Raw genomic sequence first — 13027 nt, forward strand, 5'->3', positions numbered from 1 at the left:
CTAATATCCAAACATCGTGTTCTAATATCCAAACATAGTGTTCTAATATCCAAATCTAATATCCAAACATCGTGTTCTAATATCCAAACATAGTGTTCTAATATCCAAATCTAATATCCAAACATCGTGTTCTAATATCCAAATCTAATATCCAAACATTGTGTTCTAATATCCAAATCTAATATCCAAACATCGTGTTCCAGTATCCATAACTATTAGTTTCCCTAAATTCATTTGTATCCACTACTGTTAGTCACCACCAGTACCTTAGTATCCACAGCTATTCCTCATCACCAGTGCCCCAGTAACCACAGCTATTAGTCACCACCAGTACCCCAGTATCCACAGCTATTATTCACCACCAGTACCCCAGTATCCACAGCTATTATTCACCACCAGTGCCCCAGTAACCACAACTATTAGTCACCACCAGTACCTAGTAGCCACAACTATTAGTCACCACCAGTACCAGTATCCACAACTATTAGTCACCACCAGTACCCCAGTATCCACAGCTATTATTCACCACCAGTATTTTATTTGTGAACTCCTCTAGCTCTTTTCTATAACAAACTTCCTGAAACGATTTTTTGAATAAAATAGTTAGACAATCACTCGAGCGATATTTATTCCAGCCTTAAAATGAATATCTAAAATCAACTACTGGTGAATAGAAGAAAATACTGATATTTATTTCGAAGCTTTAAAAGTTATACATTCGATTAATAATTTTCATATATTAATGGAAAAAAAATAATAATTTAATCTCAGGAAGAGTTTCAAACCAGAAAACCAGCTTTGAATAAAAATACTCATGTTGTACTTTCGGCCGTCCCGTCACGTAGTAATGTGATGGTAAATCCCACTTTCGTTGGTAAAATACAGCCCATGAGTTGTCAGTAGGTGGTGTTGATTAGCTGCCTTCCCTCTATCTATCGCTCCTAAATTTGGGATGGCTAGAGGAGAAAGCCCTCGAGTAGCTTTGTACGAAATTCAAAACAAGCTAATCACTGAGTAGATTCAATTTAGAAACCTGATGATGATTCCCAAAGACTAGCTTCAACAAGCCTCCTCCCCATTCCACTTTACGTCCGAGGGTGGAGCTGGCATGGCCTGGCCTGGCAATTAGGGCTCTCGACTCGCAATCTGTGGGGCTGAATCTCATCATTGAACATGCTTGCCCTTTTCAGCCATGGGGGCATTATAATTTGATGGTCAATCCCACTATTCGTTGGTGAAAGAGTAGCCCAAGAGTTGGCAGTGAACGATGTTGACTAGCTGCTTTCACACTAGTCTATCACTTCTAACTTAGGGACAGCAAGCGTAGATAGTCCTCGAGTAGCTTTGTAAAAAATTCAACAAACAACAAAACTTGACTATGCATTTGTGAGCAATCTTTGAAAAGGTTAAAAATTATGGTGGTTAAAAAAAGACAATAATTCTAAAAATATAGAGGCACTGCATACTAATTTCACACGTGTACACATTGAAAATAAAGATCAGAATGGTGTTACAGATGGTAAATCTAATTTCCTATTAATTAACCTATTACATTTCTATCCCATGTTTTCTCACAACATTCTATTCGTAATGTTTTCCACCCCTCCCTCCTTTTTTTTTAGTTCAGAGGCCGAAGGACAAGGAAAGAGATCAAACAAGGTGCATCCTTCAGAGGAGAAACCCATGTGTCTGCGTAACATCTCGACGGGCCACGTGTCAGTTGATAGTTTCCATTTATCAGCAACAGAGGTACATGTTATTCATAAAATAAAACTGTCTTGGTACTATTCTTTCAAGTCTTGTTCTTTAGCAGGTGTTTGGCCTTCTTCTTCATGTATCCATCACAGATTAGTCAAATATTGTGGAAATTAAGGTACTCGAGGCAAAAAAAATACAATGAACACTAGAAGGCTAACGTTGCTTCAGGATTTCAGGTATTAGAATAAATCAAAGATTATAGAAGCAAGGAAATTAGGAAAACAGAGAGTTTTTGGATACTAGGAAACTCGGGGCAACTGATAACTATTAGTACTAGCACACCAAGGTTACAGAAATGGTTTAAATACAACGAATTATAGGCACTATGATGCTCATAACTGTTGGCACCTAAAATAACTAAAAGATGTGGGTAGTAGGACACTGTTAGTAAGTAAAAACTATGGATACTAAAGGTAAAAAGTAGTTATAGGTACTGCAATACTGACAGTAACTAATAGCTGTGGATACTGGGGTACTGGTGGTGACTAATAGTTGTTGATACTGGGGTACTGGTGGTGACTAATAGTTGTGGATACTAAGGTACTGGTGGTGACTAATAGTTGTGGATACTGGGGTGGGCTAGCGCAGATAGCTCTCGTGTAGCTTTGCACGAAATTCAAAAAAAACAAACAAACAAATAAAATAATAACATCATATATTCTGAAAGAAATGCAACAATTGGTACATAAAAGGCACTAATTGGGAAACATTTACTTGCTATAAATAGTATTTGTTTAAGTAGCAAGAATACAGTCAATGGCGTTTTCACACAGGTCACCAACTCGAGGAAATTTGCATGAAAAACAAGGAATGGGTTTGGTTTAAATTTTGCGCAAAGCTATACGAGGGCTATCTGCTCTAGCCGTCCCTAATTTAGCAGTTTAAAACTAGAGGGAAGGCAGCTAGTCATCACCCTCCACTGACAACTCTTGGGCTACTCTTTCACCAACGAATAGTGGGATTGACCATCATATTATAATGCCCTATGAAGTAATTCTGCTATCATATTTAAATACATATCTGCCCACAAACAGATCAACATTATTTGTTTACATATTATTGTTTAGCTACACTATGGGCTATTTGCACTCTTTTCACCCAGGGGAAGCCAACCTCGAGTTTATCCTTATCAATCTGTAAACTTACCACTGACCAAACAAGGGACAAATCGTTTAGACGAAGCTTTCTTCCACACCCCGGGGAAACTAATTTAATATATAGGTCTGAATTACTGTTTCTAAGCACTTAGGTTACATTTTTACATTTTTGCTATATCTATAAAAAAATTTCTTCTACTGTGTGTGAAAAATTCTTTAGAACAAAAATTATATAAAATGCAGTTAAAATTTAGCTCAAGACGTAAATTCATTGCTTATTAAGTTCTATGCATGTCTTAAACGAAGAGCTTTTTAGGATTAGAAATTATTATCTTGAAACTAGTACGTATACCAGCAAGAACATTAAAAGTCAGTATACACATATTACAAATATTACATAGAACGAGTCTCGTATTAATCAATTCGAATTAACTTGCAATATTTATTTCACATGTGTTCCAGTTATGACATTATGTTTATAAGAAAGAAGGCTAGAGTTTAGGTTATAAAGAAGCAAACATATTCCAGCCTAAGCGATTGGACGACACTCTGGTGCATAGTTAACCTGATTATTTATTTCAAAGTTATACCTGACACGAGGAAGCATAAAAAGTTAGTAAGTCCCTAAGAAGAAATGCAAAAGGTAAGTGTTTAAAAAGAAACGAGGCTACTAGTGAGGCCTATGGAAACTTAAAAGGAGATGAATATTCTCATTCAACATTAACTTTGGATCAGAGAGCTGATGGCCTCGTGCTTAAAAACAATGCAGAAAGAGTTACTTATGTAAAGAATGTGACTATGAGTTGCTTGTGAGTAAGTGATGTCCAACCTACTGCATTCCCTGTTCCATTAAGTGTCATCAAAAATACAAGGAACATAAGTTAGTTAGGACAGTTAGCATCAGAACTGCAGTCACCACTCTGCAGAAATTCAGTCTGTTCAAGCATCAGTTCTTGTGTAAATAATGTTTTAATTAAACTAACTAAAAGTTAATCTAGAAAAACAATAGAAATATGGAAAAGTTTTATGTTATAAAACTAGATATTAGTTGTTATTTAACCCTGAAACTTCAAAATGTAAATCCTTAAAAGTGTGATTAATAATTTTGATATTGAATATTGAACAAATATTATATGTTTTGCTAGCACATAAAAGCTTCTGCCCCATTCCTTGTGCCAGTTGGTTAGAGTGATTGACTTGCAATCTGAGGGTCGCGAGTTCGAATTCTCGTCCCACCAAACATGCTCGCCGTTTCAGCTATGGAACTATAGAACTAATGAGTTAGTGTTTTATACTGACTGTATTAAATCTATCCATGTTGAGACGTGTTGATCCACTTCATGGACGTAATTGTCTGTGACGTCATGTCCGCCTGTCATAGTGGCCTAACAACATACCCTCTCTGGTGACGTCATTGCATGGCGCCAACGCCATCTGGTGACACTTCATGGAACTATGACATCATCATCTCAGGTGACATCATTGTCTGTACCCCTTCCTCTTATTGCTTGAGGTCAACACAGGTGTAGCCCCCTCTGGTGACGTGCCACAAAAACCCTGGGATAACTACTTTTGTATCACGTTTGTAAAGATTCGTCCTATAATTGCCTGAACAATGTTTATCATCTCCTATAAAATATTGAACTAACGTTAACGAACTTCCAGTCTTTTAATATGTTTCCACTACTCAATGACCTATAAACAAATTTTAACTAGTGGTTCACTAAAAACAAAAAACATTAAGTTCATTTAATGGGAGGTGAGTGAAATTGAGAACGTTTTTAATTTGATTCTATACAAGCTCTCACTTCTTAGAGGCCCCCCAGTGGCACAGCGGTATGTCTGCGGACTTACAACGCTAGAATCCAGATTTCGATACCCGTGGTGGGCAGAGCACAGATAGCCCATTGTGTAGCTTTGTGCTTAACTTCAAACAAACAATCGTTGATTTGTTTTTTTGTGTGCGTCAGTAAATGACAGTCGCGAGTACAGACTTTTAATTGTAACATAATTATTCAACAAAAATACATAAAATGACCACACAAATTATCTGTAAATATTGACTTTACTTTTTACCATCACCGGAAACAGAAAGAAACAAACGGAAATAGCCTGCTTTCTGGTGCAGAAACTTCGTGAAGCTTTAACATTTGCTCCCACAACAGAACCTCTGAAGACGAGCACGTGAAAAACAACTTACACGTGTTCTCTACTTATATACACCGAATTTAAAACGTAAATTCCAAGACGTTCTTGACTTGTGATGTATTTGGTAAACTTGCGGGTGACTATTTACATAATCATTTTCTGAGAAAGAACCAATTTATGGTGCTGAAAGAACCAATTTATAGTGCTTTAATAGTGCTTTTACGCAGAGGAAGAACTGTCTTGTTACTATCCCCAGACACACCTTAACATCGTGTAGCCACTGTATATTGATTAGGTTACCGAACTTTTTTTTTTTCCTTCTTATCTATCTATCTGGAAACAATATTTTTGTGTTTCGAGTTTTCGAATTATTTGCGTCTCCAAAATACCTGAACTGCATTTCAAGAACCAGATGTTTAGAATTGTCAAATTCCACAGTTTATCCGAATTTTGAAGGAATGTTTATCATTTCCCAATGTTGAGCTAGAAACTGATCGAATAATATTAAGATCGTTCCGGAACAAAATTCTAAAGATTTTAAAAATCTGTAAAATGCAATCTGCACTCTTAGTTCGTATTGTCAGGTATCCCCGAGTCTATTTTTAAACACGATGTTTTAAAATGTTATTTCAACGAACTGAGGTGTTACTTTCGCCATAAGGTAGGTTTTAATGTATATATATATATATTTAATCTCCATGATGTTGTTTTTTTTTAGAAGATATTGATGGTAAAAACTTGTTTTGTTTGTTTTTAAGCATGAAACTAAACATTTGTGCTATATGTTCTCTGCCACTGCGGGTTTCGAACCTCGATTTTTTAGCGTTATAAGTCTTCAAACTTAGCGCTGAGCCAGTGGGGGCGTGAAAAAAATGTTCCTATTTTAAAGCCCATTTAATATATCAAAATAAAGTTTTTTGATTGATTAAAGTTATGCACAAAGCTACACAATGGGCTATCTGTGCTCTGCCCACCATGGATATCGAAACCCGAATTCTAGCGTTGTAAGTCCGCAGACATACCGCTGTGCCACTGGAGGGGGGGGGGGTTATCAAAATAAAGAAACACGAGCTCAATTTAAATTTTGATGTCAGTGGTTAGCGCTTTCTTAACAATAAGTTTGCTCTTCAGCCAATAACGATCTCATGTTCTCGATCTTGGATTAACTCAGATTTCTCTCAGACTTCTCATTTCGGGTAACTCTATCGAATAACTCAGAAAAACAAATCGTAGCACATAGCGAGGTGGATAGATAAACATGCAGACAGCTATTCTAAAGTGTGTAATAATCGAATTTAGAAAGAAAAACAAAACTCAACCACCTCGTCGAATTTAAAAGAATACGCGAGAGATGGTAGAATTTAATAAAAGCGTTGTTTAGATTATATAAAGGGTGTCTCTCCTGAATGACTTAAGATGATATTAAGATTTAATGAAATGCTTTTTTTTTTAAATTTTCAATAGCAGAATTTAAGTAGTGTTTTATTAACACTATTTAAGGAGCATGTTGTCGTCACCCGATCGGTTTTCCTTTGTCCGTGCCGTCTGTCTGAAGTACATGATTAATAACCTTAATGGTCCTCATGGAGTAACTTTTAGCTCAACGCATTCAATCCAACCAGTAGTTTGTTGAGCAGATCCACTTCGGGTAACTTAGTTTAGCCGACCCATTCCAGCCAGTATTTTACTAAGTAGGTCCTTTCTGGGTAACGCTTAGATTAACAGATCCACTCTAGCCAGTATTTTGTTGAGCAGATCCTTTCCGGGTTTTTTTTTTTTTTAGTTTAACTGATTCATTCCACTCAGTGTTGAACAGATCCCCTCTGGGTAACTTTTAGTTTAACAGATCCACTCTAGCCAGTATTTTGTTGAGCAGATCCCCTCTGGGTAACTTTTAGTTTAACCAATCCATTCCAGCTAGTATTTTGTTGAGCAGATCCCAACTGGGTATTTTTTATAGTTTAACTGATCCATTCTAGCTGCTATTTTTCTGAGCAGATCTTATTTGTGTAATTTTTAGTTTAACGGATCCATTCTAGTCAGTATTTTGTTTTACAGATCCTCTTTACAGATCTATTTCAGCCAATATGTTGTTGAGTCTATAGACTGCATATGTCGACATTCAGCTTTACTTTACTGTTGAATATGCAAGACTGTAGTCATTACTAATTAATTTATTTTGTGATTAATAATTCATGATTGTTTAGTTTTTTCATAACAAGAGAATTAAAAGCAATTATTTTAAAGACAATAGTTATGACAAGATTGGTTACGTAACTTGGTAAAAGTCGTACTTTTGTTTGCAATTCATTGGTATCAAGGTTATAGAAAATTCTAGAGGCCTCAGTGATAAACATATAAATAGCAGTGACCAAACGAGCAGAAGCAGAGTAAAAGTAAAGTCAAGTGAAAGAAAAGTTCAGTCATAGAAAAGTTAGAAAACATGAAGTTAGCTATTGTGGGAGTGAATACCTTAACGGTATATATATGTTATAGAGAGGTTAACAGTTTGATAGAGATAAGGAGAATAATTTATCTTATCAAAGAGTGTTCTAAACTAATTGAACCCGCCATTGTGGACTTTGACAATTATTGGAAGTTCAGGATACAACTGTGATAACCCATGAGGCAGCATAAGTGAATTATTCACTGATACTATTGTGATAAAAGTAGAGAAAAATAGTTCGGCTTGTGAACTGGATTCTAAAGCAATTAAATTAGTCTACGTGAGCTTTTGACAAGAAGAAGAGAACTGTATAGGGTATAAAATACAACTATGATATCCATAGTGTCAATAATTTTTGTACATACGTTTAATTTGTTTTAAAACAAGTGGAGGCTGAAACAAATGAACAATAATAATCGGAGGCCGAAACAAACGAACAATAATAACTGGAGGCCATTAGTAAGTTATATTATTAAAATTTTAATTCAAAAATGATGTTACATGACTTAATTTAGAAAAAGTAGAACGTTTTAGAGCAAAAGAGGCAAACAGCAATTAGATGAGAATAGATACTGGCCACTAGAGGACCAAACCAGTTTTTTCACATATTAGCGAAAAGCTACACAAGGACCACATGTGTAACTTGTACACATGTGATGACGTAAACAAGCAAAGTTTATGTATTACTGAATAATGATTTCCGACGTTGGCCGCACTGAAGACATAACTTGGACGTAAACAAGCAGAGGTGTTGTATTACTTTAATAAACTTCGGACGTTGGTCGAACTGAGGACGTAATTCTGGCATCCGATGCTGACGTAAAAAAAAGCAGAAGTGTCTTATTACTCTCTAATCATTTTTCGACGTTGATCGCACTGAAATCGTAACTATGACACACATTATTGACTTTAGAAAAAAATGCAGAGATGTTATATTACTATTCTCTAACAATCTTTCAGTTTTGTTGAGTAAAATATCGCAACAATGCTAGCCTAGAAACTAGAACAAACCAGATATAACAGGCTGAATTTTGTTCTTAGAACGCGTAACGTAAGAAAAGGTCGGAACATCAGGTTCGTCGTAAGTAAAAACGGAATAGCAGAGAGCACACAGCTGCTGATTGCTTTCATGAAGCGAAGTTAAGTAAGAGATAATGTCATTGGTTGAGCAGCTCTTACTAGAATCTCTAGATATGGATGGAAAAGCTGAGCATGACTAGAAAGGCAAATCAGTAAAGTGACCTAAGTGCTTGAGTTTGAGAATATTAGAAGGTCTGAGCAGTTGATGGAACTCTACAGTCTTCCCAAGAAGAATGTAAGAACTGTATTGCGTGCTTGCTCATAAGAAAAAGAACAGAAACATGAAAGTAGAAAGTAATAGATAAAAGACTCCAGAGCAGTGGTGCCCAACTTTTTCACCACCAAAGACCCTGATGTTTTTTGAAAGATTCCATCTACCCAACAAACCGTTTTTCAATATCAAATATAAGACATATATAACTGAGTGTGCAATTAAAAGAACAGCAGAATTAAAAAACTTACTTGTTTAATGAGATGGTACTATCTTCGCGGACCCACAGGGGTCCGGGGACCACAGGTCGGGAATCACTGCTCTAGATAGTTGTTATTTTGCTCATTAACTTTTGAATGCATTCTTGGAGTATTATGTACCCAAAAATTACGGTTTCGTTGCCAGGAGAATAAACTGATTCAGAATTAAACACATTAACTGACTATGTAAGACAGGCGTGACTTATGATTTAGTGTATAACTCACGGAACTGCGGATCTAAGGTTCGAGCCGTGATGCCGGTAAACATACACCTTTTCTCGTAGATTAAATGTTGTTTCCCTTCTTGAGTTTGTTTTTAGAGAAAACATTAAAGATATACATTAGGTCAACCACTGGAAACCAATATTTCTTTTTCAATTTATGCAACAATAGATAAATTAATTTTTATATCACCTAGATATATATCAAGGGTTAGTAGATTATATTAAAACGATTTTGAATATGCAAACCAGCACGACGATATAAAGTCGCAACGGGATATATCAAAACTACCTTTTGGTATTGTGTGGATTAAGTAAGCAGGGCGATGCTACCGAAAATTAATCGCTCTTAGGAAATGTATGTAACAGTCATTTTCAAGGCAAAATATTCATATATTCAAATAATGAAGATATTTTCTAATGGGGTATATTTATAAGTTCTCAGATAGGGATATTTTAAGCACTTGATGACTTTCAAAATTAAAGTAATATGGATTAACTTGGGCAGGTAGGACCACCTAGAAAGAGACTTGCAACAAGTCGTACCAAGCAAAAGGAATCATCTTGTAAGTTGTAAAAGGTGAGATCACTAACACAAAGTTAAGAGACAAAAGCTGGCCACGTGAACCAAGGCATCTTGGAAGTGTTTGAGTAAAGAAATAAACATAACATGGTCACATAACATGGGATACACTTTTAAAAATCACTGTACATAACTCTCCATCTTCCATCACACTTGGTCACTTTTAATAACAACTGTACACAATTCTCTATATTCTATCACACATGATAAACTTTAAATAATAACTCTGCATAACTCCCCAGCTGCCTTAAAATGCGATGCTCTTTGAATAATCTCTGTAAACAAATCCCCATCTTCTGTCAAACAGGATGAATAATCGCTGTACATAGTTTTGAATGTTTCATCACACATAATACACTTTAAATAATCTAAACGTGTAGATAAATCTCCATTTTCTCCTTTGTGATACAGGTTCTTCATAACTCTCAAACTACCGTAACTTAAAAAAATAATCATCGTACATAACTCTCCATCTGCTGTCTCATATGATACGCTTCAAATAATCACTAAGGTGTAGACAATTTTCCATTCTGAGTGTTTGTATGTATCTTGTATGTCTGTCTCTGTCTGTTACCTCATCTCTCGGTTTATACAACGTATATGGCTGTCTCTCTATCAGTACAGTTCTTTGTCCCTCTATCTGTCTTGTATGTTTGTCTTTCTTTCACTCCATCTCTGTTTATTCAACATATATGGCTGTCTCTTTCTATCAGTACATTCTCTGTCTATCTTGTATGTCTGCCTGTCCGTCAGTTTGACTGTCTGTTTCTGCATAATAAACACCACCACTTGCTTGATTTTGTGATGTTCTCTATGGTTGAGAAGGGACTAAGATTGTAAGTAGTTACCCTAGGGATTGCGCGGCACGCCGCCAGAGGGCGTTATACGCGTGTCGACCTCATGCAATAGGGATAAGGGGTAGAGAAAATATCACCAGAGACGATAACTTCATAGTTCCACGAAGTATCACCAGAAGGCGCTGGCGCCATACAAATGAAGTCACCAAAAAGAGTGCGTTGCTAGGCTGCTATGATAAGCGAATATGACGTCATAGTTCCACGAGGTAGAACCAGAGGGCGCGTTGCTAGAGACACGTATCTATAGGACGATAAAGTTTTTACCATGGCTAATGTTTTATAATTATTGAACAAGACATCCAACCACGTTTGTATGACTTAGTAGACATTATTGAGTACACTACACATTGGGCACAGTATTGAATAGAATGTATGCAGTAATTGTATGCTAACTGAGATGTCCCATCAAATATTGAGAAATAGAATATCGTGAATACACAATAACTGTTTTATATCACTAAGTAAAGTAAAGAACTATGCTTAGTGACTTTTGAATTTCAGTGAAATACAAAAACTCTAGTTAAAGTATGATGAACATTAAAGTTATCTTGGAGATATATGATTATGTAGAGTTTGAACTATTTATTTTCAATATTAAGTATATAATGTAAATACATACATAGTGACAAAGTATTATCATCGATAATCACATTTTTAGAAACATACTGTTTAATTGTTTGTTTGTTTGTAGTTAAGCACAAAGCTACACGATGGGCTGTATGTGCTATGCCTACCATGGGTATCGCTATCAGGTTTCTAGTGGTACAAGTCCAATTGAATACAAAAATTGTATTTAATTGAAATGCATCAATACTCGTATAGTTTTTTATAAAGTGGAAATTAAATTTATATAGAGTTTGAACGGTTTATATTAAATATTAAAATAATGAAAACATATAGATATTGACAATGTATTATAATTGACTTTTATTTTAATAAAGTCAGATAGTATTCTGTTTTTTAAAATCTTTTTCTAATCTTGACATATATAGCCTAAAACCAAAGTTTATCGAACCAATCAGTGGCTTTGAATAACAGACACGTCAGACTGTGCCCAACTTGCTTCTTGGACCTTTCTCTCCTTTCTATATCTTATTTTTCTCTGTCTACACTTCCCATGTGATCATGTGACAACCTTTATATTTTTTAACAGTCAAAATTTAGCTAGCTTGACTTCAGTGTCCTGATTGTATGTTTCATAACATGAGACAGTCTCAATGTTTTAATAGAAATTGGATAGATAAATAGTAAGTCATTCATTTGTTATCTTTAGTTGTGGTAGAATGAATTACTAGATATATTAAATTATGAATGACATAAAGTTGAAAGAGTAAGCTTTAAATTATTGCATGATATTTATATAAGCGTCTTTATGAAGATGACAAGTGATTTACACTACCTCATTCAAATAATATTTATGTTATAATAATTGTCTCATTGAAATAAGAGTTATTGCATCCTTTCCAGGACAATAAATATAAAAAGTATGTTTAAATATAGAACCTATAATCAGTATATGTTGAATGTGTACTAAATTATACAGACGTGGTTGGCTGTCTTGTTCAATAACTATAGAAACATTAGGCATGGTAAAAAACTTTCCAACAGAAAGTTATTTGTGTTAGTAACATTATCATCCTATAGAAACACAATTAAATATAAAATAAGATGAGACATGTTGAAACCTGCTAAAATAATGGTTTTCACTTAATTAAGCCTAGACACTGATGATGTAATCATTTGTGGAAGTACAGCTACACCGTCCACTCTTGTAAAACTGTAAAGTAACATGTGTAAATGAATTATTTTGTCAAGTTATATGGATATCATAAAGACAAACTAGTAAAACAGTAAGTTTTAAATCATTGCATGGTATTTAAATAAGCATCCTTTTCAGCACGATTTACATATAAATGGTCAGGAAGTATGATTCACCTCCTATCCAACTACTGATGTAAAACTAACTGTCCTATAATTGCCTGAACAATGTTTATCACCTCCTATCCAACTACTGATGTAAAACTAACTATAAACATTGTTCAGGCAATTATAGGCAGGTCGCCATCATCTCCCACCGCCAACTCTTTTACCAACCAATAGTGGGATTGACCGTTACATTATAACGCCCCCACGGCTGAAAGGGTGAGCATGGTTGGTGTGACAACGATTCGAACCCGTGACCCTTAGATTGCGAGTCGAGCTCCCTAGCCACATGGCCATGCCAAGCCATCCGTAAAAACGGTTGTTGTTATATTTTGTTGTTTGTTATTAAGCACAAAGATACAGGCCTGGCATGGCCAGGTGGATAAGGCGCTCAACTCACAATCTGAGGGTCGCGGGTTCGAGTCCGCATACCACCAAACATG

At 35.5% G+C, this 13027-nt stretch overlaps 1 protein-coding gene across 1 annotated transcript in view; it reads left to right on the forward strand.

Moving 5' to 3' along the window:
- LOC111088844 (nitric oxide synthase, salivary gland-like) overlaps nt 1-13027 on the forward strand; it is a gene marked incomplete at its 3' end in the record, with an annotated part of 21768 nt that overhangs the window by 6663 nt on the left and 2078 nt on the right. The window contains exon 2 of the mRNA XM_022399967.1: nt 1623-1749. Coding sequence (XP_022255675.1) covers nt 1623-1749 — 127 coding nt within the window. The remainder of the gene's footprint in view (nt 1-1622; nt 1750-13027) is intronic.

This window comes from Limulus polyphemus, unplaced genomic scaffold (assembly GCF_000517525.1).
Source record: "Limulus polyphemus unplaced genomic scaffold, Limulus_polyphemus-2.1.2 Scaffold4565, whole genome shotgun sequence".
NCBI classification, from domain to species: domain Eukaryota; kingdom Metazoa; phylum Arthropoda; class Merostomata; order Xiphosura; family Limulidae; genus Limulus; species Limulus polyphemus.